The following is a 26549-nucleotide window of genomic DNA, read 5'->3' as shown; positions in this document are numbered from 1 at the left end:
TCACCTTGAACCTATGTCCTCTGGTCCTCGATTCACCTACTCTGGGCAAGAGACTCTGTGCACCTACCTGATCTATTCCTCTCATGATTTTATACACCTCTATGAGATCACCCATCATCCTCCTGCGCTGCGCTCCAAGGAATAGAGACCTAGCCTACTCAACCTCTCCCCATAGCTCACACCCTCCAGTCATGGCAACATCCTCGTGAATCTTTTCTGAACACTTGACTCCTCTGACTTCCCTCAGCTCGTCCTCTCCAATGGCGATGTCCCACACAGAGCAACAGGAGCGCAGATACTGAGAAACTCGGATAACCACAGAGAAAGCAGGTTGGGCAGTGACCTTTGCTGGGTGAGGTCAGGCAGTGACCTTGGCTGGGTGAGTGACCCGGCACGTCGGCAGTGTAGGGATACGTGACCTCCCTGGCCAAAGCCCTTGTGACCGAGAGGGAGAGAGGGCGAGAGAGAGAGGGGGAAGAGAGGCGGACTGCTGTGCTGGGCTGCGTCCCTCTGTGAAGCTGCAGGTCGGGCCGGCAGCTGCCAGCCACCCAGTCTCCCACAGGTCTGCATTACATCTCGTCGCTGATAGACAGCCGCTGTCTCTATTCCCGCCGCTTGTTGTTCTTCCCTTTCACCGATCTCTATTGTTCGCAGGAACAAACCCGGCCTCTCTTCCCCTGAAGAGCAGAGCGACGGGCCCAAGAGAGATCCTTTAAAAACTTTATTAGGTGGAGATTGTTTACACTGGGACAGAATTAGAGGCAGCAGGGCGGTGGAAACATTATCCACAAAATCAAAGAGAGCGTTCAAAAGAAATGTTTTAGCCCAAAGACTCGTGAAATCGGAGAGCACCTGACCTCAGGGAATAGGAGGAGGTGTCGTTCACTCAACCCATTGATGTTCCACCACCATTTTATCTGATCACCACGTACCCTGTCTTTGCTTTCTCGTCTTATCCCTGTAGCCATTCATTCTTTATCTACCTCCTTCTTGAATATATCACATGATTTGTCATCATTGTTTAGTTGAGATGGAGGGATACAGTTTGGAAACAGGCCCTTCGGCCCAACTTGCCCACACCCACCAACATGTCCCAGCTACACTAGTCCCACCTGCCCGCGCTTGGCCCATATCCCTCTAAACCTGTCCTATCCATGTACCTGTCTAACTGTTTCTTAAACGTTGGGATAGTCCCAGCCTCAACTACCTCCTCTGGCAGCTTGTTCCATACACCCACCCCCCTTGGTTACTCCGAGTTACAATCTGAGTTACTCCTCAGATTCCTATTGAATCTTTTCCCCTCCACCTTAAACCAATGTCCTCGATTCACCTACACTGGGCAAGAGACTCTGTGCATCCACCCGATCTATTCATTTGAGGCTTAAGTTTGAGATGGGAGAGGAAGAGTCGCTGACACACAGGACATAGTAACATAGAAAATAGGTGCAGGAGTAGGCCATTTGGCCCTTTGAGCCTGCACCGCCATTCAATATGATCATGGCTGATCATCCAACTCAGTATCCTGTACCTGCCTTCTCTCCATACCCCAGACATGGCTGGTGGGTCAGGAAAGAAGCCATGATCCTGTCGGGCCGAATGGCCTGTGGGTGCTGTGTATTCCACCCGAGGTATAAACGGCTTCCCAGGGGCAAGGTGATGAGGGCAGAGAGGCAAACGTTGTCCGGGCAACTGCCCCAGATGTTTAGCGCCATGTTCAGTGGCAGGGCGCAGACTCCATATGCCACAGCCTGGTAGATACAAAATGCTGGAGGAACTCAGCAGGACAGGCAGCATCTCTGGTGAGTTTCGGTTCAAGCCCCTTCTTCAGACAGCTTGACATTTAGTTTAATTTAGAGATACAACGCGGAAACAGGCCCTTCAACCCACCAAGTCCGCTCAGACCAGCGATCCCCCATACACTGGTTCCATCCCACACTAGGAACAATTTACAGAGGCCAATTTTGTGGAGGGAAACCGGCGCCGACCTGTACGGGGTATGGCTGCCTAGCCTGCAGCTGTCTGTTTTCTCATCTTTTTTCTTATTTTTAGTTAGTTTAGTGTTTTGTTTTCGAGGAGTTCTAGCTTTTTTATGTGTGGGGGTGGGGGGGGGGAAGGGGGAAACTAATTTTCAGGGTCCCTACCTGGTCGGAGATGCAGCTTTTCTCCTGGCTGCACTTTCGACCCGTCCTCGCGGCCTACCAGCGGGCCTGGAGCGGCGTTTCCTGAGGGGACCGCCCGGGGCATCGGCGGCATCGGCGGCGGCTGCGGAGCTGCGGGTCCGAGGAGCGAGGGGACTGCCCGGAGCCTCGGCATCGGCGGCGGCGGCGGCGGAGCTGCGGGTCTGAGGACGGCGGTGCAGCGCTGGACCGCCATTGCGGGGCGGGCGGTACCTTGCCTGAGTCGCCACGCTGGAACTCCGGTGAGCTGGGACCGGCGTTAAAAACATCGCGGAGCTGCGGGCGGCGGCGCTGAACTTTACATCGGGAGCCTGGGATCTCTCGATGAGATCGCCAGTTGAGCTCCATTCGGCGCGGCCTTGTCGGCTCCGGAAGCCACGGTCTCGAGTAAGGAGGCGGCCGTTCCAGGGTTCCCAAGCCGCTGAGAGGACTCTCCCGACGCCGGAACACCATCACCCGGCGAGAACGGCCTGGAACATCGGGCCTCTGTGAAGGCAACTGTGGAGGCCTCAATAGGACCGACTATGGGTGGACATTGGGGATGGGACTGGACTTTGTGCCTTCCCCCATAATGGGAACCATTGTGGGGGGATGTTTTTATGTTGAAGCTATTTATTATTGTTATGTTTGTATTCTTTTTTATGTGCTGCATTGGCAAAAAGAATTTCACTACACCTAGGTGTATGTGACAATAAACCAACCTTTGAACCTTTGAACCACCCAGAGAAAACCCACGCGGTCACGGGGGGGAATGTACACATTCCATTCAGCAGCACGTAGTCAAGATCCAACCCGTGTCTCTGGCGCTGTGAGGCACTAGCTCCACCATTGCACCACCCATCAGCCTGGCTCTTGAGCTGAACGGTGTTTATTCAATGTGTAGAAACAAGGAACTGCAGATAATGGTTTACAAAAAATACACACACTAGTGCTGGAGTAAAAGGATGAGAGGGTATCTCATTAAAACATATAAGATTGTTAAGGGCTTGGACACACTTGAGGCAGGAAACATGTTCCCAATGTTGGGGGAGTCCAGAACCAGGGGCCACAGTTTAAGAATAAGGGGTAAGCCATTTAGAACGGAGACGAGGAAACACTTTTTCTCACAGAGAGTGGTGAGTCTGTGGAATTCTCTGCCTCAGAGGGCAGTGGAGGCAGGTTCTCTGGATGCTTTCAAGAGAGAGCTAGATAGGGCTCTTAAAAATAGCGGAGTCAGGGAATATGGGGAGAAGGCAGGAACGGGGTACTGATTGGGGATGATCTACCATGATCACATTGAATGGCGGTGCTGTCTCGAAGGGGCGAATGGCCTGCTCCTGCACCTAGTGTCTATTGTCTATTGTAACTCAGCGGGTCAGGCAGCATCTCTGGAGAACATGGATAGGTGTCGTTTTGGATTGGGACCCTTCTTCAGTCTGAAGGACTTAACAGGCAGATCAGTCAGTGGGCAAAGGGCATGTTACCAGTTCAGTGACTCCGGGAATACAGGCCGTGTAGCAAAGAAGCCCGTGACCCCTAGGGGGCAGTGTTGGTCAGCCTCCGCCCTGGTAGAGCCCCTTCTACTGGGGTTCCTGTCACAGAACCTCCCACCAGGGCAGCACAGTGGTCGACCCACTGCCTCACAGTCCACAGACCCGGATTCAATCCTGGCCTCAGGTGCTGTCTGTGTGGAGTTGACACGTTCTCCTTGTGACCCGCGCGCCTTTCCTCCGGGTGCTCCGGTTTCCTCCCACATCCCAAAGACGTGCGGGTTTGCGGGTTAATTGGCTTCTGTCAATTGCTCCCCAGTGTTTTGAGAGGTGGGGGACATCCCCCCCCCCCCAAGTTTTTGTGATCCCGACTTTAAAATCTCCGCTTTCCGCGAGGCAGTGGGGGTGGGACTGCTAATCGAGGGCGCGGCGATTGGAGGAGGGAGGAGTGGGGGGTCTGTACATGGGAGACATAGTGATCTACACACTGAAAGCCCCACAGTCCATACACACCAGACCACAAGCTCTCCGGTCTGGGAGCCTCAGTGTCTGCACAACACATCTGCCTCCACACAGCAGCTCACATGCCTGTTGCAGCGTCACCTACAACAACCCAGGCCCTCAGTTTCCAAAGTCATTTCTACACCATGTTTTCCACTGTTGCTGATATCTCTCAAACAAACACAACGAGCTATGCCAGAGCCACTCGCGAGTACGTGACTGACTGCAGACACAGGTCACCTTACTGCTATTCTGAGCTGCAGGATAACGATCTTATTTTGGCATTATTCTCACTACGTGACATCGTGCAGTCTTTTGGAATGCCGACAACATCATGTGCAAACCCTCAGAGACAGTGACAAAGGCCAGTGTTAATATATCCCTCCCGAACCTACCAGCAAACCTGTTTATTTATTCAACACAGATCATTCTGCACAGACTGTTAAGATTCCAAAACGTTTCCCTTGTTGGCAAGATGCCATGGTTGAGTGTACTTTGCAGTCAGGTATATGTGAACATTTCCACAGTGCTGTTTCAGAGAGCGGGATAGAGGGATACAGTGTGTAAACAGGTCCTTCGGCACAACTTGCCCACACCGGCCAACATGCCGCATCTACACTAGTCCCACCTGCCCACGTTTGGCTCATATCCCTCCAAACCTGTCCGAAACATATGTAGGGATAGTCTAGTTTAAACTAAACTATCCCGAAGTTTAAGAAACTATTAGACTGGTACATGGTATGGCGCCAAAACAGGCCTTTAGGTCCACCGAGTCTTTGCCGACCAGCGATAGCCGCATGCTAACACTATCCTACACACACTAGGGGCAATTTACAATTATACCCAAGCCATTACCCTACAAACCTGTACGTCTTTGGAGTGTGGGAGGAAACTGGAGATCCCAGGGAAAAGCCACGCAGGTCACGGGGAGAAGGTACAAACTCTGTACAGACAGCACCCGTAGTCAGGATCGAACCGGGGTCTCTGGCTCTGTAAGGCAGCAACTCTACCGCTGCACCATTGTACCACCCTGCCTCGACTACCTCCTCTGACAGCTCGTTCCATACATCCACCACCCTTTGTGTGAAAATGCTACCACTCAGGTGCCTATGAAATCTTTTTCCATTCACCTTAAACCTATGTCGTCTGGTCTTCGATTCACCTACCCTGGGCAAGAGAGTTTGTGAGTCAATTCGATTTATTCCGCTCATGATTTTACAGTTCTCCCCACTGTACGGGTCTATGCCAGTTTGGACCGTCTCCACATACACCTGATGGTCGATATTACAGACCACACATCAACGTCACAACCCACACGATATGTGGGCATCACCACACTACTGATCACAATTGTCTGCCCTTTCCCCTCTGTCACAGCCCGACTACACTTCAGAGAGTGCTGCTTTTGACAACCGCTTTGGGAATGCAAAGTTAGGCCATTATGCTCAATGGGACAAGGGCAGAATCTTTTCTAACTAACCTGTTTAAGGTGAGGGGGGAAAGATTTTATAGGAATCTTTATAGGGGTAACATTTCCACACAAAAGGTGGTGAGTGTATGGAATGAGTTGCCGGGGGAGGTAGTTGAGGCAGCGACAATCGCAACATTTAAGAAGCATTTAGACAGGTAAGGGTCTGTCCCACTTGGGCGTCATTTACGCGTCATTTACGCGATGTTACGGGTCATGACGCATGTGATGCGCGCATGTCATGCATTACGCGCGCCTGGTGCGTGGTGACATAGGCAGTGACGCACGGTCGCGCGTGACGCCCACAGGATTTTGGGATTCACAAAATCTTTGCACGCCACCTGCGTGACGCGCAAATGGCACCCAAGTGTTCAGGCCCTGTACATGGATAAGACAGGTTTAGATGGATATGGGCCAAATGCAGGCAAGTGGGTCCAGTGTAAATGGGACATGTTGGTGGGTGCGGGCAAGTTGGGCCGAAGGGCCTGTTTCCACACTCTATGACTCTATGCAAAGTTCCCCAAAACCACATTCCTCAGTAACAATGGAGAGAAGTCAACAATGATTCAATTAAGGATCGCATTCAATGTTTACCCACTTACACTAATTCTTTAAAAAAAATTCTCTCCACATTCTCATCAACTTCCCCCAATTCTCTACCTCACCTACACAATACACACGTGACGATAATAGACCGAAACTTTGCACATCCACAAGCATTAGAAATACTACTCCCAGCAGCAGCCGACGTATCACATACCCCCCCCAACCCCCACAAATCCCACACCCCCTCCCCAACCATATCCCAAACCATCTCCCAAAAACCTCCCCAACCCCCTCCACAACCCCCCCCCCCACCCCCTCGCAACCCCCTCCCCAAACCCCCTCCCCAAACCCCCTCAACCCCCTCCCCACCCCCCGCAAACCCCCTCCCCAAACCCCCCCAACCCCCAACCCCTTTCCCAAACCCCCCCAACACCCTCCCCACCCCCCCGCAACCACCTCCCCAACCCCTTCCCCAAACCCCCCCCAACACCCTCCCCAAGCCTCCCCAACGCCCTCCCCACCCCCCGCAACCCCCTCCCCAACCCCCACCAACCCCCCCCCAAACCCCCACCAACCCCCCCCCAAACCCCACCAACCCCCTCCCCAAACCACACCAACCCCCCCCAACCCCCCCCCAAACCCCTCCTCAACCCCAAAACCCCCCCCCCCCCAAACCCCACACCACCCCCAAACACCAACCCCCCCCAACCCCCTCCCCAACCCCCACCAACCCCCCCCAAACCCCACAACCCCCCCCAAACCCCACCAACCCCCCCCCCAACCCCAACCCCTTCCCCAAACCCCTCCCCCAAACCCCCTCCCCAACCCCACCACCACCACCCTGCCTTCATTCTGCTGCCCCAGCTATAGTAACCTGTACACATCCAGAACTCCCGGCAGGCTTCCCTCTGGCTTCCATTCCGAGGGGGATTCCTCCTTCCATAGAGATGGAGGCAAGGTGCCCTTGCCATTCGCCTGCGTGTAAATGTCCCGCACAGACACCGCTTGGATGCTTCCTGTCGGAGAAAGACTCTTTTTAGTTTGGAGATACAGCGTGGAAACGGGCCCTGCGGCCCACCGAGGTCTGTGCCGACCAGCGATCACTCATATAATAGATCTACCCTGCACACGAGGGACAATTTACAGAAGTCAATTAACCAACGCACCTGTGGAAGGAAACCGGAGCACCCGGAGAAAACCCACGCAAGTCCTGGAGAGAACGTACAAACTCCGTACAGACAGCACCCGTAGTCAGGATCGAACCCAGGTCTCTGATATCTTGAGGCAGCAACTCTACCCCCGCACCACTGTGCAGACAGACTGTTAGAGAGCTGGAGGATCTTTGCATTAAAGTAACATCGGGCGCTCCTCTTCCACTTACTATCGGTGACCTTGCGATGATTACGCTTTTCATTTTACCTGTTAAACTACTAAATGGTTAGCTATCTTGGAGGAGGTAGCCGAGGCAGGTACGTTCGTAATGTTTAAGAGATATTTGAACAGGTACATGGATCGGTTTAGAGGGATATGAGCAAGTGGGACTAATGTAGATGGGACAAGTTGGTCGGCGTGGGCAAGTCGGGCCGAAGGGCCTGTTTCCACGCTGTATGACTCTAAATGCAGGGCCATTGGGAAATTCAACGACCAATAGCTTTAAAAACACAGATAAATTGACCAGGAGCATTTGCTGTGGCAAATAAGATCGGCTTCTGATTAAATCGTAGCTATTTTGCTCAGGATTAACACAGCATTAACAACCATCTCCTCACATCACTCTCCTCAGCACTAAAGTTTCACGGGTACCTGCCGTTAGCGCCACGAGTCGCTAAGTTGCGTCCACGAGTTCCGACGTTCCCGCTACGTTAATTGTACGTAGTTACCACGAGTTAAATTTGTTTTAAACTCGGGGTACCTCGTGGGTCAACTCGCACCGTGAGACAGGGGTTTAACTCTCCACCATTGCTTCTTTCATCAGCTCCTCTGCTTCTTAATTTTTTTTGTTTTAACAACACCACTGTGACCTTCGTGGGGAAAAATGACATAAAGTGCCCCACAGGCGTATTATCAAAACAGGTAGCACCGAGGCAGAAAAGGGGTACATTAAGGGCAGAGTTGCTGCCTCACAGCGTCAGAGGCCCGGGCTCGATCCTCACTACAGGTTCTCCTCGTGACCTGCGTGGGTTTTCTGTGGATGCTCTGGTTTCCTCTCTTCAAAGACGTACAGGTTTGTAGATTAATTAGCGTCAATACAAGTTGTAAATTGCTAGTGTACGTAGGCTGATCACTGGGCGTGGATTCGGTAGGCCGAAGGGCCTGTTTCCGCGCTGTATCTTTAAACTAATCGACAAGGTTCTGACCATCCATCTAAAGACAATCGCCGAGCAAATGGATTCAGTCAGTGGCAAGGCAAGGGAGAGCAGGGGTTGACAGGAACTGGCTCCCAGCAGTATGGGATGCAAATGCTCAGTCCACCAACCAAAGATACTAGAGGAGCAAGATAGACCTGCTAAATGCAACGGGCTGACGTGTAGTACGCAATGGAGCGGAACGTGGGCCTTTTTTTCATTCATTTCCATAACTGGACCCCACCCGACCAGACTCGCGGTGTAATCAACGTTGCGGGGGAACAGTTTGTGTTAATAAATTATAATTCTGAAAATGAGGAGAAGATTTTCACCAAATGACTTTTATTTTTACGAGGATGTTTCCGTAACCGGCTTCCGTCTCCGAACTAGTTATCTTCGCTCCGCTATGGGATCTTTGGTGCGGAGACGGAAGCCGGTTACGGAAATGGGGCCGAAAATTACCCATGCATCTGCCCATGACCGTACTACGCCCTTTTCGTCGAGTGGTCTATCTTGCTCGCTATAGGATCTTTGCCACCAACTACAGAGAGGTTGAGGGAAGGGGCAGTAAGGTTAAGGGTCATTAGGTTACAGAGAGTTGTAGATATAGCCGTTCACCTCATACACACACAGGCCAGAAATCCCACCATTGACTTCATGCTGCCTCGGAAACACAGCCAACATGATGAGAGGCTTGTCCCACCCAACTGGCAGCAGGTACAGAAGCTTGAGAGTATGCACCACCAGATTCAGGAACAGCTTCTTCCCCCCTGTTATCAGGCTTTCCAACGGTCCTTCCATAAGCTAGAGTAGCGTCCAATTCACCTCAACCCCATTGAGGACGTTGGATTTTGTCTCTGGAACTGATGCCCGACAATACTGAGAACTATATTCTGCACTCTGTACCTTCCCCTTTGTTCTATCTATTGTATTTGAGTTTGACTTGCTTGTATTTATGTTAGGAATATCGGATATGTTTGGATCATATGCAAAACGGTTTGTATAGCATGCAAATCCCTCCACCATTCCTCGGTACACGTGACAATAATAAACCTAAACCTAGCTGGACAGAATTAATCTGAAGAAGAGTCTCGACCCGAAACGTTGCCTATTTCCTTCGCTCCATAGATGCTGCCGCACCCGCTGAGTTTCTCCAGCATTTTTGTCTACCTGTAGAAAGGTATAGCTCACCTCCACATTCAGGGACAGCTTCTTCCCAGCTGATATCAGGCAATTGAACCAACCTACCAACAACTAGAGAGCAGTCCTGAACTACAATCTACCTAACTACTGTCTACCTAACTACTATCTACAATCTACCTAACTACTATCTGCCTGAACTACTATATACGGCTCGCCTGCAGTCCGTTTGTCTTTTCTAGTTTATTTCAGTTTATTTAGTTGTGTATATGTGGAGGGGGTGGGAGAAACTTGTTTTTAGTCTCTTCCTTCGGGGGGGGGGGGGGATGCAACCATTTCTTGTCGTATCCCCCGTCTCCGTCTGCGCTGAGGCCTAATGGCGGAGCTGGCGGCCTCCAACTGGCACCGACCTCGAGGCTCAGGAGGCAGAGCCAGGACTTACCAACTGGCCGACTTCGGGGCTGTGGTGGCGTTGCGGCGGCGGCGACCCGACCAGAGGCTCGGCCACGGGCCCAGTGGACGACAACGTGGGAGCTCGCAGGTCCCAGGTTGGTGACCGATTCTCCGGAGCTCCCACAAAAACAGCTTTGGCCGCTGGACTGGACGGTGGCAGCTTCGTCCGCCCCGGGTCGCGGAGTTTGAACCGGCCCGTTCGTGGAGCTCGGATTCAGCCGCGGGACTTACCATCACCCGGCGGGGTCGTAACATCGGAGGCCTGGATCGCCTCAACGCAGAGGGAGAACAAGGAGAGAAGAGACAAGGGCTTTAAGACTTTTGCCTTCCATCACAGTGAGGAGGTGCCTGGTAGACTCACTGTGGTGGATGTTAAATCTGTGTTAAGTGTGTGTTTTGTTATTTTATTCTATGTTATGACTGCAAGGCACAACATTTCGCTCAGACTGAAAAGTCTGAATGACAATAAAGGATACTTAAACTTAAACTTAAACCTCATTGGAGACCCTCGGACTATCTTTGATCAGGATTTTACCTGGCACTGAACGTTATTCAAGTTATTCCCTTTATCGTGCATCCTTGCACTGTGGATGGCTCAATTGCAATCACATATTGTCTTTCCGCTGACCGGTCTGCGTGCAATGAAGGCTTTCCACTGTACACGCGGCAAGAAACTAAACCTTTCTCGTCCCCTTTACCCCTGGCAACTTTAATAGCACATAACAATGCTATTTCACTTATTTATGAACGACTAATGATGAACAGATACCGGTATACCAGAAGCAAACACAATCAGTCAATGAGAAAAAATATGTACAAATCCAGAATCGACAAATTTACCCCCTGGGTAGGCGATCTTTACCCCCCAGGGGGGGGGGGTAAATTTACCCCAGGTTGGGAATCCTTGAACTAAACTAAAATGATAGGTACTTAGGGAGTGCCCTTGACCTTAGTACGATCTAAATTTAAATGATAGGCAGTCTGAAGAAGGGTTTCGGCCCGAAACGTTGCCTATTTCCTTAGCTCCATAGATGCTGCTGCACCTGCTGAGTTTCTCCAGCATTTTTGTCTACCTTCGATTTTCCAGCATCTGCAGTTCCTTCTTAAATAAATTAAAATGATTTTTGGTGCTGTTCTACGTACAACAGTGGAGGAGGCCATTCAATCTATCGCACTGGAGATGGCGTTGAAATGAGCTATCCAGTTCAGACCTGTTCTCTGGCTCTCTTTCCTTGCCATGAGATGGTTCCTTTCTCCAAGTACTTGTCTAATAGCCCTTTGGAAGACACAAACGAATCTGCTTCGCCCACTGCACCGGTTGATGCTGTCGAGGATGTATGGACATGTGGCGTGAAGAAGGGTCTCCGCATCTCCTCCAGGTCATGGCCGATCACCTCACGCCTGTGTCCTCTGCTCCTTGATCCGTCGTCCCCTCCTGATAACTCACCCGCTCGCTGCGTTGTCCTGCAGTCAAGTCTCACTGCTCTGCAATTGTAAAATATCCACTGCACCACCCCACGCTTTCCAGAAGGTGGTGCAACAGTTCACTTTCTACCCTGTGTGTCAGAGAGAGAACTGCAGATGCTGGATAAAATCGAAGGTGATCACAAAAAGCTGGAGTAACTCAGCGGGTGAGGCAGCATCTATGGAGAGAAGGAATGGGTGATGTTTCGGGTCGAGACCTTTCTTCAGTCTGATGTCGGGGGGGGAGGGGGGGGGGGGGGGGGGGGGGGGGGGGGGGGCGTGAGTTTTTTTCCGGTTCCTTTAGTTTCCGCCCACACTACAAAGACGTACAGGTTTGTAGGTTAATTGGCTTGGTATAATTGTAAATTGCTCCCTGGTGTGTAGGATAGTGTTAGTGTGCTGTAGGGGAAGTAGGGGAACGCTGGTCGGCATGGACTCAGTGGGCCGAAGGGCCTTGTTTCTGCACTGTATCTCTAAACTAAACTAAACTTCTTGCCATTACTATTTTAAAAACATCCTACTTTCCGGACGTTCCTTTTCAATAGACAATAGGTGCAGGAGTAGGCCATTCGGCCCTTCGGCCATTCAATGTGATCATGGCTGATCATCCCCAATCAGTACCCCGTTCCTGCCTTCTCCCCATATCCCCTGACTCCGCTATTTTTAAGAGCCCTATCTAGCTCTCTCTTGAAAGCATCCAGAGAACCGGCCTCCACCACCGCTCATAGACTGAATTGCATGGCGTCAAAAAAAAAAGGACACATTTTATAATCTTAAAAAGTATATATAATAAATCAAAAAGTCCTTTATCTCTGAGGCAGAGAATTCCACAGACTCACCACTCTCTGTGAGAAAAGTGTTTCCTCGTCTCCGTTCTAAATGGCTTACTCCTTATTCTTAAGGAGTAAGCCATTTTCCTTCAAACAAACTGCTCCAATCAACTTGAGTGAGTTCCTGTCTAATGCCATCAAAGTTAACCTCGCCCCAATTCAGAATTTTAACTTGTGGGCCTGCCCTGCCTTCATCCAAAAACTATTTTAAAGCTGGTCCCAAAAAGCTCACTGACAAACACTTCAGCCCATCTCAATTTCCTAAGAGTAGATCAAGCATTGTCCACTCCCTTGTAGGGTCCTCCACCTGAAAAACGTTCCTGAATACATTTGTCAAATTCCACCCAGTCGAAGCCCTTGACCTTAGTACGATCTATATTGGGTCCACATCTCCCGCTATTGTTCTGACCACTAAAATACACTGGCAACCTATCTATCTGCTGCCTTTTGAAACTGTTCCAACACTGAAATAGTTCTATGTTCTAATTGAATACAAAGTATAATCTGCCCCTTAAAAGAATAATTTGTTCTGTACAGCACTCTCCATGACATCAGGAGGCTCAGTCATTAACTACTGACATTTTCAAATAGTTTGTGAATCAAAGCCATTCGGGGAGAGGTGAACAGCAGAATTAGAGGGAGGCAAGGGGGCAGTTGCAGGTAAAATGCATGTAGATTTAGTTTAAGGTAGACAAAAATGCTGGAGAAACTCAGCGGGCGAGGCAGCATCTATGGAGCGAAGGAATAGGTGATGTTTCGGGTCGAGACCCTTCTTCAGACTTAGAGATACAGCACAGAAACAGGCCTTATCGGCCCACCGAGTCCGCGCCGACCTGCGATCCCTACACCCTAGGGACAATTTTCGATTTTTACCAAAGCCAAATTAACCTACAAACCTGTACGTTTTTGGAGTGTGGGAGGAAACCGGAGATGCCGGAGAAAACCCACGCAGGTCACAGGGCGAACGTGCAAACTCCGTACAGTCAGCACCCATAGTCAGGATTGAACCTGGGTCTCTGGCACAGTGAGACAGGAACTCTACAGCTGCACCACCGCTGAAATGGGGTGGGGGGGGGGAGTGAAAATGGGTGCCAAGAGGCAGCAGGAGTGCGCTTACGGGGCACAAAATGGGAAAGACTACTGTGGGATCCCTTGCCGGGGATCACCAGAAGAAGTGCTCTACCCGCTGGCCCGTGGTCCATAACATCGTGAATCCGCGGGCTCCGGTAAGAAGCGGCCGATTCGGGAACTCCAAGCCGCGGAGCGTGTTCTGATCCCGATGTCGGAGTTTCGATCATCCCGGCAAGGGGGACTGTCCGTAGAGGCGACTGCGGAGGGTTCAAGGCCCCGGCCCCGGGTGAACAAAGGAGGAAGATTGACTGAATTGTATCGCCTTCCATCACAGTGAGGAATGTTGATTCCACTGTGGTGGATGTTCATGTTAAACTCTAATGTGTGTTGTGTTCTTTTTACTTGTATGGCTGTATAGTAACACAAATATTACTGTACCAATTGGCAGGGGCGGAAAACCCGGGGGGGCCGGAGGGGACACGTCCCCCCCATGTTTTGAGAGGTGGGGGACATCCCCGCTAGGGTTAACCTGCCTGGGCCTGCGGGAAATATGGCCAGCGCAGAGAAGCAGCGTTGGTGTCCCGTCAGTCCAGACAGGGCTGTAGTTAACCCGGTGAGACAGGCAGAGTTGAGCTGCATTTAGCGCTGGATTGAGCCTCCGAAGCCTCGCGCACGTGTGTGTGTGTGTGCGCATGCACGTGCGGCCGCCAAAAAATTGTGTCCCCCGTCCCCTCCATGTTTTGATAGTGAGTTCCGCTCTTGCCAATTGGTGCATGTGACAATAAACGTGAACTTCAACTAGAACTTGAACTTGAGGAGGGAACAGATAGAACGGGAATATTATCTAAAATTGGAAAATTCAGTATTCATACCATTGGGTTGTAGACCACCCAGCCGAACATAAGGTGTTGTTGCACTAGTTTGTATTAGGTGTCATCCTGACTGCGGAGAAGGCCGTAGGTGGACAAGTTGGTGTAGGAATGGCGAGGGGAGTTGAAATGCTATAAAACCCCTCTTCCATACTATCAACCCTTTGTACTGAAGGTATTCCACATGGCTCTGGGCCTGTACTCGCTGGGATGAGAGGTAATCTCATTGAAACCTACCAAATAATGAAAGACCCAGATAAAGCAGATGTGGAGAGAATATTTCCAGTGGTGGGAGAGTCTGGGACCAGAGGGCACAGCCTCAGAATAAAAGGACGTACCTTTAGAACGGAAACGAGGAGGAACTTCTTTAGCCAGAGGGTGGTGAATCTGTGGAATTCATTGCCAAAGATGGCTATGAAGGACAAGTTATTGGGTATTTTTAAAGCAGGGATTAATAGATTCTTGATTAGTAAGGGTGTCAAAGGTTACAGGGAGAAGGCAGGAGATTAAGGTTGAGAGGGAAAGATAGATCAGCCATGTTCGATGGTCCAAATGGCCTAATTCTGCTCCAATATCTTATGGCCTTACATCTTCATTGCCCCCATAATAACACCCTCTTTGTTATTGTTCCTTCAACATTGTGAGTCTGTGGAATTCTCTGCCTCAGAGGGCGGTGGAGGCCGGTTCTCTGGATACTTTCAAGAGAGAGCTAGACGGGGCTCTTAAAGATGGCGCAGTCAGGGGCTATGAGGAGAAGGCAGGAACGGGGTACTGATTGGGGATGATCAGCCATGATCACATTGAATGGTGGTGCTGGCTCGAAGGGCCGAATGTCCTTCCCCTGTACCTATTGTCTATTGCACTGATCTTTTCGATTCACCCTCCAACGATCTGGTTCCTTCAATACTCCTCTCCAACGGGTGTCCTGCCCCTCAGTACTCCTCCCCGAACAGTACATCTGTAGAAGGTGAGCTTTCCACCACTCCCGCTGTTGTGAGGAAGCTAGACACAAAAAGCTGGGGCAACTCAGCGGGACAGGCCGCAGCTCTGGAGAGAAGGAATGGGTGATGTTTCGGGTTGAGACCCTTCTTCAGACTTGAGGGGTTTGTGACCACACTGAAGATGCCCGTTACCCTCAGCCCGCTGCTTCCTCCTGCTCACAGCTCTCCAGATATCTGACAGCGCACTCCAGCAAAGCTGTACCAGATGCAGTTGTTGGTTGGTTTAAGGTAGGCTGTGATGAGACCGCAGCTGCAGTTCAGCACTGGAGCAGTCATCTACTCGTGGGCAGACTTTCCAAAATGGACGGAATTTTTTGGAACTGGCACATGAAGAATTAATGTGGAGTTCCTGTCCGTGATGTTTTATTTAGTTTAGTTTAGAGATGCAGCGCTGAAACAGGTCAATAGACAATAGGTGCAGGAGTAGGCCATTCGGCCCTTCGAGCCAGCACCGCCATTCAATGTGATCATGGCTGATCATCCCCAATCGGTACCCCGTTCCTGCCTTCTCCCCATATCCACTGACTCCGCTATTTTTAAGAGCCCTATCTAGCTCTCTCTTGAAAGCATCCAGAGAACCTGCCTCCAGGGCCCTCTGAGGCAGAGAATTCCTCCTTTGGCCCACCGAGTCTGCGCCGATCAGCAATCACCCTGTACACTAACACCATCCTACACAAACTCGGGACAATTTACAATTTTACCAAAGCCAATTAACCTTCAAACCTGTACGTCTTTGGAGTGTAGGAGGAAAGCGGAGCTCCCGGAGAAAACCCACTGGGGGAAAGTGCAAACACCGTACAGACAGCGCCCGTGGTCGGGATCGAACCAGGGTCTCTGTGTTTGGTTCCTCATTATGAATGTGCTGTGCTGAGGCCGTTCAAACTGAGCTGATGGATTCAGCAACGTTCCCCTCTCAGGTTGGAGAAACACGAGGAGTGGTCATAAAACATTAAGAGGGATTGGGAAAACTAATTTGTACCTTCTGCTTACCATAACCAAAGAGAACGTAGAGTGCCCCCTCACCAGACACGTAGGCCTTTGGACCGATCAACTTGCCTTCACCAGTGACATTATACGTCACCGGCTGCCCTATCAGAGCACCCGTCGCTCCTGACACAAACACGAAGGACACATCATGAATCCGATTGGTCTGAAATAAAAACAATTAATTAGTTTAACATTCAGTTTAGGTCCCACTGCCTCGCTCCAAACAAGTGAGCACCTCACCACCAGTTCTTCCCGACTCCCCACACAAAGGTACATGGCCGTCCCCATCTCACCTCAACATGGCCGCCCCCATGATAAGGCTGAATTAAGTTAAAAATATAAGAAGATATTAAATTGGCTCCTGGGCTAGCTTACAGCTTATATTTAGTCTCAATTTAGGCTTGCCTCAGGTTGCGGTGCGTGAGATAATGAATACTATAACATTTGTCTCCCAAGTGACGAGAGAGGAAGCAGAGAAGAAGCTAGATAGATCTCTTTGATGTAAAATGCCTTGCACCAAATGTCCGATGTTTATGTGGGAGGAAGTGACAGAGAGGAAAATAGATTCATCTAAGGGGCAATACCAAATGGCCAATGTTTTTAATATATCTTGTACCATGTGACAAAATGCCTTTGATGTGATGCATTCTGTAGAAACCTTTATTTTCCTGTACCTCTGACCATGACTAATGTCTGTGGAATGTGCTAAGGTGACAAAAAAACACTATATAATACGATGTAATTCTGTTGTTCAGAGAAGTGGATGAGGACGGTGAAGTGTCTGTAATTGCTCACTTGACTAGTTCTCCCTCCCTTCCATCGGCTGATAATAAGTAAAGTGTTGAACTGGTCTACCAAACGTTTGTGTGTTGTCTGTTTATTAAGAAGCGAACCTGTTTAGTTGTTATAATAGTAACCTTTTTCACCCATCGCACCTCATCATGGCCGCCCCCATCTCACCTCAAGATGGCCACCCTCCCCACACCTCAATATGGCCTCCCCAATCTCACCTCATCATGGCCGCCCCCATCTCACCTCAAGATGGCCACCCTCCCCACACCTCAATATGGCCTCCCCAATCTCACCTCATCATGGCCGCCCCATCTCACCTCAAGATGGCCACCCTCCCCACACCTCAATATGGCCTCCCCAATCTCACCTCAACATGGCCGCCCCCATCTGGCTGCGAGAAGCTGATTGCTGGAACCAAGTGGTTGATGGTAATTTATTTAAACTAGATGAACAAATGCAGAGGATGTGGCTTCAAATCTAATTCTGAGAAGTGAATTTAGTCTCCCTCGCTTCTCGAAGCCCGGCTTTCCCAGTCTCTTCACACAACAAGTGCTGTCTCAACTCCTGGCCTATAAAGCTGCATCCTATAAAGCTTGGCACAACATCTTTGCCTTTCCAACCTATGCTTCCATCTCAGAGATAGAAAAAACTTAGGATCTTAGATCTTAGATGTTTTTTAGCAGCTATCTCAACTTCAGTTAACTATTTTCAGGATATAAAAGTGACCAAAGACTGTGTTGGATTGTCATAAAAATGAAACAGGTTCATTCATGTCTCCAGTGAAACTGTCCGACAGGCAGATTAGTGACTCCAACCCAGCACAAAGGGTTGCTGTCAAACTGCTATCAATCTATGGAGCTATAAATGTCCACACTGCCAGCAATGCTCACGGACATGGGCAAAGGACTCACTATCCAAGTCTATGCAACTAGTGTGATGATTTGCTGAATCACAGCACTGTGGCATCTCTCAATTATTGAATAAAAACACAGCACCAGAGACCCCAGTTCAATCCTGACTACGGGTACTATCTGGACGGAGTTTGTACGCTCTCCCCATGACCTGCGTGGGTTTTCTCCGGGATCTCCGGTTTCCTTCCACACTCCAAAGACGTGCAAGTTTGACAATAGACAATAGGTGCAGAAGTAGGCCATTCGGCCCTTCGAGCCGAATGTGATCATGGCTGATCATCCACAATCAGTAACCCCGTTCCTGCCTTCTCCCCATATCCCGTGACTCGGGTAATTGGCTTAGTGAATTGAAATTTGTCCCTCGTGCGTAGGGTAGTGTTTAACGTGCGGGGATCGCTGGTCAGTGCGGACTCGGTGGGCCGAAGGGCCTGTTTCTGCACTGTATCTCTAAACTGAATGAAGCTGCTCCCACTCCTGACTGAGGATTGACCTACTTTGTAACCGCACACATCTTGCTGCTCCAAGCCACAGAGGTGAAACGGTACACCTGGGGCCATTGTACCTTGTGCCAGGGTGTTATGAACATTATTTAATTAGCAAACTGGCCATCTCCACCTTGCTACATGTCATCCAACACCAACAGGAAGGTACTGATTTGTTTTATTAATAGCAGGCAGGGGAACCGCACAAATTGGCTGCATATTCCACACTCCAAAGACGTACAGATTTGTAGGTTAATTGGTTTGGTATAAAAAAGGTAAAATTGTCCCAAGTGTATGTAGGGTGATGTTAATGTGCAGGAATCACTGGTCGGTGCAGACTCGGTCGGCCAAAGAGCCTGTTTCCGCGCTGTATCTCTAAGATGGCACCTGGGGCGGGGGCTGACATCGCCCGGCACGGCTTTAACGGCTGCAGGACTTGCCGTCGCCTGCCGGGGGCTCCAACATTAAGACCCGGAGCAGGGCCTTACATCGCCCGCCGGGGGCTCCAAAATTAAGACCCGGAGCGGGGCCTTACATCGCCCGGCGCGGCTTTAACGGCCGCGGGACTTGCCGTCGCCCGCCGGGGGATTTAACATCGGGAGAGGATGGAGAGCAGGGGAGAGACAAGACTTTGCCTTCCATCACAGTGAGGAGGAGATTCACTGTGATGGATGTCTGTGTGAATTGAGTTGGTTGTGTGTCTTGTAAAATTGTTTCTTTTCGTTGTATGGCTGCAGAAACCAAAGTTCCTAACGGATAAAAAAAGTTCATTGAATTGAATTGAACCCAGGCGACTATGTGCGTGCTAGCCACAGAAACAGTAATCACATATTACAATCGCTCCACACTCTGAAATCTCTACTCCTCCAGAAACGTTATTCCCTTATAATGTATATATCCATACACTGTAAATGGCTTGATGGTAATCAGACTTAGCGCTGAGTGGATAACACGCGACACAAGCTTTCCACTGTACCTCGGTACACGTGACAATAAATTAACTGTGAGGTAAATGACTCTGGTCCAAGGTAAGAGCGTTCCGTACCAATGTAGCCGATCTACTCCCAAGCAGAATGTCTGCAAAACCGTCTCCGTCCACGTCTGGGAGTTGCACAGGCGGAGCGGCTGGGGTCCGATGGGATGGGGACACGTTCTTCATTTCCCAGAAACAGCTTCCTGTAAAACAGGAAATACGGTGTGATTCATTACTGGCAATTTGCAACAAAAGAGGGGGACTTAGCAGATGGGGGGAGTTCCCCCCCCCCCCCCTCCCGCCAGGGGTACCATGTAATCCCGTGCTACCTGCTCCATGGTCGGATAATCGGCGACTAAACCGTTTCCCCCACCTGGTTTGCCAGGTGAGGAGGGGGCTGTGGACCTCCAGCAGGACCTAAAACACGACCTGTCAAAGGGCGGATGAGTTCCTAGCGAGCCAACGTCCATCCACACTTCAGTTGAAGTTGCGATCACTGTCGTACACAGCATTGTAAGGAATGAGAATTCCCAGTAAGCGTGGGTCATAAGCTTGCATTGATTAGCAGATAGCCAATGGTTCTTAAATGTCCGGTGCACATACATACAGCAAATTTCCTTTTATTCAAGCAGTTTAGCTTAGTTTAGAGGTACAGCGCAGAAACAGGCCCTTCGGCCAATTGGGTCCTCACCGACCAACGATCCCCGCACACTAACACTACCCTACACACACTAGGGACAATTTTACATTTACACCAAGCCGATTAACCAACAAACCTGTACGTCTTTGGAATGTGTGAGGAAATCGAAGATCTCGGAGAAAACCCGCGCAGGTCACGGGGAGAAAGTATAAGCTCCGTACAGACAAGCACCCGTAGTCAGGATCGAACCCCGGGTCTCTGGCGCTGTAATGCAGCAACTCTACCGCCGCGCCACCGCGTCGCCCCGTGCAGTTCAGCAAAGGATTGCCATAATTAAGCACAATCCTCAATTGGAATTTAGAAGGGTGAGAGGGGATCTTATAGAAGTATACTGTATAACATTCTTAAGGGATTGGACAGGCGAGATGCAGGAATAATGTTCCCCATGTTGGGGGGAGTCCAGAACCAGGGGTCACAGTTTAAGAATAAGGGGTAGGCCATTTAGGACTGAGATGAGGAAAAACTTTTTCAGCCAGAGAGTTGTGAATCTGCGGAACTCTCTGCTATGGAGGGCAGTGGAGGCCGATTCACTGGATGTTTTCAAGAGAGAGTTGGATTTAGCTCTTGGGGCAAACGCAATCAAGGGATATGGGGAGAAAGCAGGAACGGGGTACTGATTTTGGATGATCAGCCATGATCATATTGAATGGCGGTGCTGGCTCGAAGTGCCGAATGGCCTACTCCAGCACCTACTTTCTATGTTTCTAGGCCAATCGGCCCTTCGAGCCAATCATTCAAAATCAGTACCCCGTTCTGATGGCAGAACAGTGGCAGAACACACTCGAGAGATAACGAGATACTGCAATGTTTTGAGAACGTCTCCAGGTTTTTCTAGACGGGGGGGGGGGGGGGGGGCAAAGGGTTTGGGGGAGGGTCTGCATACCCGAGATGCTGTTAACGGCCTTTAACATGTGAGTGACGCCAACCAGCAGGCAGACGGTGCCCTTTCCCTCTTCGGTACGGCCGATGCCGCAGTGGATGAACTTCAGCCGCTCCGAGGCCACAGTTGTCCAGAGAACGCTGCCATCCGCCCCGGACAGGACCGCCACCGACACGTGAAGTTTCAAGCTGCCTGAAGGAAGGAAGAAAGAGAAGTCAGTGTGGCTCCAACCTCTGCTCAGCTCATGGCGGGTCTGAAGTTGAGACCCCAAACATCACCTATCCATCTTCCAGAGATGCTGCCCAACCCACTGAGTTACTCCAGCACTTTATTTCCTTTCTTTCACTCCATATGAACCTCCCAGTCGGAATAAGAGGCGTTGTTTCATGAGTTTGCCTCTGGCCTCACTCGGCAGTGGAGGAGGTCAAGGGGCGACAGGTCGCAGTGGGGATGGGGACAAGAAATCATAAGGTCACAAGTGATAGGAGAAGAATTTGGCCATTCGGCCCATCGAGCCTGCTCCGCCATTCAATCATGGCTGATCTATTTTTCCCACTCAACCCTATTCTCCTGCCTTCCCCCGGAACCTTTGGCGCCCTTACTAATCAAGACCCTTTCAATCTCCACTTTATAAAGAGTTGGCCTCCACCGCCGTCAGTGGCAGATTCACCACCCTCTGGTTAAAGAAATTCCTCATCCCCATTCTAGAGGTACGTCCCATCCTCTCCCTCCCTCCCCCGGTCCTAACTTAGACTCTCCCACTACCGGAAACACTCTCTCCATTTCCACTATTGAAATGCCTTTATTTGTCATTGTAAGCACTGCATAGTGCAGGGGCTTGAAGAGAATTGATAGGGTTAGTCTAGACCAGGGGCGGGGAACCTGCGGCCTTAAGGGCGCATGCGGCTTTCTAGGCCATTAAGTGCGGCCTTTTGAATGAATCCAAATTTTGCAGAACAAATCTTTTTATTATTATTAATATATTTTCATTCATCTTATATTATTTTTATTTTTATCTTAAAAATATTAAAATCTTAAATCTTGATATTTTAATCTTAAAATGAACGTATTTATAATACCAAAGAGTAAAAGAAGATTCAACAAAATAATCCTCCCCGACTGACGGCCACATTTAAAACATTAGTAAGTCATAGAAAACATAGAAAATAGGTGCAAGAGGAGGCCATTTGGCCCTTCAAGCCAGCACCGCTTGTCATGAGGGCTATTTTAACAAAATAATGTACATTTTGAAGTGTATATTTGGATTCATTCAAAAGGCCGCACTTAATGGCCTAGAAAGCCGCATGCGCCCTTAAGGCCGCAGGTTCCCCGCCCTTTGGTCTAGACTAACCCTATCAATTCTCTTCAAGCCCCTGCACTATGCAGTGCTTACAATGACAAATAAAGGCATTTCAATAGAGTAGAAATGGAGAAAGTGTTTCCGGTAGTGGGAGAGTCTAAGTTAGTAGACAAAAATGCTGGGGAAACTCAGCGGGTGAGGCAGCATCTATGGAGTGAAGGAAAAAGGCGAAGTTTCGGGTCGAGACCCTTCTTCAGACTGATGTTGGGGTGGTGGAAAGGAAGAGGCGGAGACAGTGGGCTGTGGGAGAGCTGGGAAGGGGAGGGGAAGGAGGGAGAAAGCAAGGACTACCTTTTTGATTTGACTTTGATTTTGATTTGACTTTGGCGCCAGCCCCATGGCAGAATTACGGCAATCGGCCCATCAAGTCTACCCGTGGCTGATCTATCCTCCTCATTCTCCTGCCTTCTCCCCATAACCCCTGACACCCTTACTAATCAACAATCTATCCATCTCTGCCTTAAAAATATCCATTGACTTGGGCTCCACGGGCGTCTATGGCAATCAATTTCACAGAGACACCACCTTCTGACTAAAGAAATTCCTCCTCATACCATACCTAAAGGAGCATCCTTTTATTCTGAAGCTATAATTGTTTATTATTATTTAGTTTAGTTTATTATTGTCACGTGTGCCGAGGTACAGTGAAAAGCTTTTTTGTTGCGAGCTATCCAGTCAGCAGAAAGACGACATGATTACATTCAAGCCAGGCACGGAAATCGGCATCAAAACATGGGGGGGACACAATTTCTGGGTGGCCGCGCAAGCATGCGTACACTCACACACACACACGCGAGGCTTCAGAGGCTTCAGCCGTGGGCCCTGTGGACGGTAATTAGCTCGGGATTCTTCCAGTTACCAGCCCCGTGACATGGATGCTTCTACTACGGGGCCGTTACTGTTAGAATGAGGCAACTAGTGCAGATCTGTACCACAGATTTAAAAAACACTGGACATCATGCTGGACAACATAATATAGGACAGGTCACAATACCTTGTAATGGGCGGGGGGGGGGACGGGTGGACCTACCCCCACCACTGAAAACATGGAGGGGACACGTTCCCCCCGCCCCCCCCCCCCCCCCCGGGATTTCCATCCCCCGATTCAAGCCATCAGTGTTCAGATACAGGATAAAGGTAACCAGATAAAGTCTGGTGACGTCCGATTAAAAGGTGTGTCCCACTGTACGAGGTAATTCAAGAGTTCTCCCGAGTTTAAAAAAAAATCAAACTCGTGGTAAGCACGTAGAATGTACGTAGCGGGTACGTCGGAGCTCGGGACGTCTCTTAGCGGCTCGTAACGCTAACGGCAGGTACTCGGGAAACGCGGTAAGCTCGTGAAGACTCGTGAAGATTTTCCAACATGTTGAAAAATGGCCACGAGAGCCCCGAGTACCGACGAGCGGCTATTGCCGTAATTCTCTGAGTTCGAATCAGGGGAAACTCGGGAGAACTCTTGAATTAGCTCGTACAGTGGGACCAGGGGCGGAAAACCCGGGGGGGGCCAGTGTCCCCTCCATGTTTTGAGAGGTGGGGGACATCCCCCCTAAGTTTTTGTAATCCGTATTTTAAAATCCGGTGAAATCTCCGCTTTCCACGAGATAGTGGGGGTGGGACTGATGATCGAGGGCGCCGATTGGAGGATAGAGACGTCGGTCAGGGGACAATGGGGACGGGACATGATTCAGCGCGATGATTGGAGGAGGGAGGAGTGGCACAGACCTGCGCTTCATCCGCAGCCAGGATGATCCTGGCCGGGTCTGCGGCGCTGTCCTGTCCCCTCCAGAGTAGCCCCCCCCCCCCCCCAGAGAGGTCGGCAGCAAAGATCCTCCGCTATAGGGTCTTTGGTCGTCAGTCAGACGGGCCAGTGCAGAGAAACAGCGCTAAACCCAGCTAACTCTGCCTGTCCCGCCAGGTGAGCTTACAACCCTTCCTGGACTTGCGGGAAATATGGCCCAGCGCGGAGAAGCAGCGTTGGTGTCCCGTCAGTCCAGACAGGGCTGTAATTAACCCGGCGAGTCACACAGAGTTGAGCTGCATTTAGCGCTGGATTGAGCCTCCGAAGCCTCGCGCGCGCGTGTGTGAGTGTGCGCATGCGCGCGTGGCCGCCAAAAAAAATTGTGTCCCCCCCGTCCCCTCCATGTTTTGATAGCGAGTTCCGCTCTTGAGTGGGACAGCCCCTTAAAGATAGTCCGGGGTTCTCCTGACTTCGAACGGTCTGGAAGAGAAAGCGGACATTGGTTTTGTATTGTGCCACTGGGACTGGTCACAAAACCTGGTGGAAGGCCACGTTGAGATCAAGTGAATAACCCTCACCCTGCCCTGTGTTACCTTGTGGCCTGAGGGCCCCTCTTTGGCCTCGGACTTTCCCAGTGGAGCTGAACGAAACGATGACATCGGGAACCTGGTCATTGTTGACGTCCCAAAGTGCGATCGCTGGAGGGAAAGCTGTCGAAGGAAACGGAAGCATTAACATGTTATAAAAAAAGGAACTGCATTCGCTGGTTTAAGTTTCCCCCCACTACAATGAGTCTCCCGATCCGAAACGACACTTATCCAGAGATGCTGCCTGACCCGCAGAGTAATAGCCCTGTCCCACGGTGCGAGTTCATTCCAAGAGCTCTCCCGAGTTTAAAAAAAATCAAACTCAGGGTAAGCACGGAGAATGAACGTAGCGGGTACGTCGGAGCTCGGGGACGTCTCTTAGCGGCTCGAAACGCTAACGGCAGGTACTCGGGAAGTCTCGCTAATGGCAGGTAAGCACGGGAAGATTCGTGAAGATTTTTCAACATGTTGAAAAATGTCCTCGAGAGCCCCGAGTACCGACGAGTGGCCATTACCGTAAATCTCCGAGTTTGAATCAGGGCAAACTCGGGAGAACTCTTGGAATGAACTCGTACCGTGTGGGACAGGGGTTTTACTCCAGCCCTCTGTGTTCATCTGAGGGAAATAGAAGCCCTGTATAAGGATAGTAGTTATATATTTCTGGAGAGTCACAAGCAAAAGGGTGAGCCTAGAATGACTAGGGAGCAATGGCAGGTAGATTCTAAAGGGCAGGAGTGGGCCGAATGGCCTAATTCTGCTCCAATGTCTTATAGTCTATCCGAGTCATACAGCATAGAAATGGGACTTTAGACAATAGGTGCAGGAGGAGGCCATTCGGCCCTTCGAGCCAGCACCGCCATTCACTGTGATCATGGCTGATCGTCCCCAATCAATAACACGTGCCTGCCTTCGAATCCATGCTGCCTGCTCCAGATGTACACTGGCCCTACCCCCAAAATCTATCTCCGTTACATTGATGACTGCATCGGTGCTACTTCCTACACCCATGCAGAACTCATGGACTTCATCAACTTCACCACCAATTTACATCCTGCACTCAAATTTACTTGGACCATCTCCGACACCTCCCTCCCCTTTCTTGATCTCACCGTCTCCATCACAGGCTATTGTCTGGCGTCTATAACAAACCCACTCCCACAACTATCTCGACTACACTTCTTCCCACCCTGCTTCCTGCAAAGACTCTATCCCCTATTCCCAATTCCTCTGTCTTCACCGCATCTGCGCCCAAGATGAGGTGTTCCATACCAGGACATCCGAGATGTCCTCATTCTTTAGGGAACGGGGGTTCCCCTCTCCCATCATAGATGAGGCCCTCACTCGTGTCTCCTCAGCAACCCCGCAGCTCTGCCCTTGCTCCCCCTCCCCCTCGTCGCAACAGAGACAGTCCCCCTTGTCCTTACCTTCCACCCCATCAGCCGTCACATACAACACATAATCCTCCAAAATTTCTGCCACCTCCAACGGGATCTCACCACTAGCCACATTTTCCCATCTCCACCCCTTTCCGCCTTCCGCGGAGACCGTCCCCTCCGCAACTCCCTGGTTAACTCATCCCTTCCCACCCCCTCCCCAGGTACCTTCCCCTGCAACCGCAGACGATGTAACACCTGTTCCCTATACCTCCTCCCTCGACTCTGTCCAGGGACCCCGACAGCCCTTCAGGTTAGGCAGAGGTTCACTTGCACCTCCTCAACCTCATCTACTGTATCCATCATTCAAGATGTGGACTCTTAAACATCGGTGAGACCAAACGCAGACTGGGCGATCGTTTCACGGAATAC

General features: G+C 50.4%; 1 protein-coding gene across 1 annotated transcript in view; it reads right to left on the bottom strand.

Annotated features, from left to right (window-relative positions):
* fam234b (family with sequence similarity 234 member B) overlaps window positions 1-26549 on the bottom strand; it is a 50426-nt gene that overhangs the window by 20347 nt on the left and 3530 nt on the right. Inside the window, exons 3-7 of the mRNA XM_033013607.1 lie at window positions 24751-24867; window positions 21063-21251; window positions 19552-19682; window positions 16325-16484; window positions 7036-7177 (exon numbers count right to left, since the gene is read on the bottom strand). Of these exons, the coding sequence (XP_032869498.1) occupies window positions 7036-7177; window positions 16325-16484; window positions 19552-19682; window positions 21063-21251; window positions 24751-24867 (739 nt within the window). The remainder of the gene's footprint in view (window positions 1-7035; window positions 7178-16324; window positions 16485-19551; window positions 19683-21062; window positions 21252-24750; window positions 24868-26549) is intronic.

The sequence above is a fragment of the Amblyraja radiata genome, chromosome 38, assembly GCF_010909765.2.
Source record: "Amblyraja radiata isolate CabotCenter1 chromosome 38, sAmbRad1.1.pri, whole genome shotgun sequence".
Classification (NCBI taxonomy): Eukaryota; Metazoa; Chordata; class Chondrichthyes; order Rajiformes; family Rajidae; genus Amblyraja; species Amblyraja radiata.
This window is presented reverse-complemented; position numbering and strand designations above follow the sequence as displayed.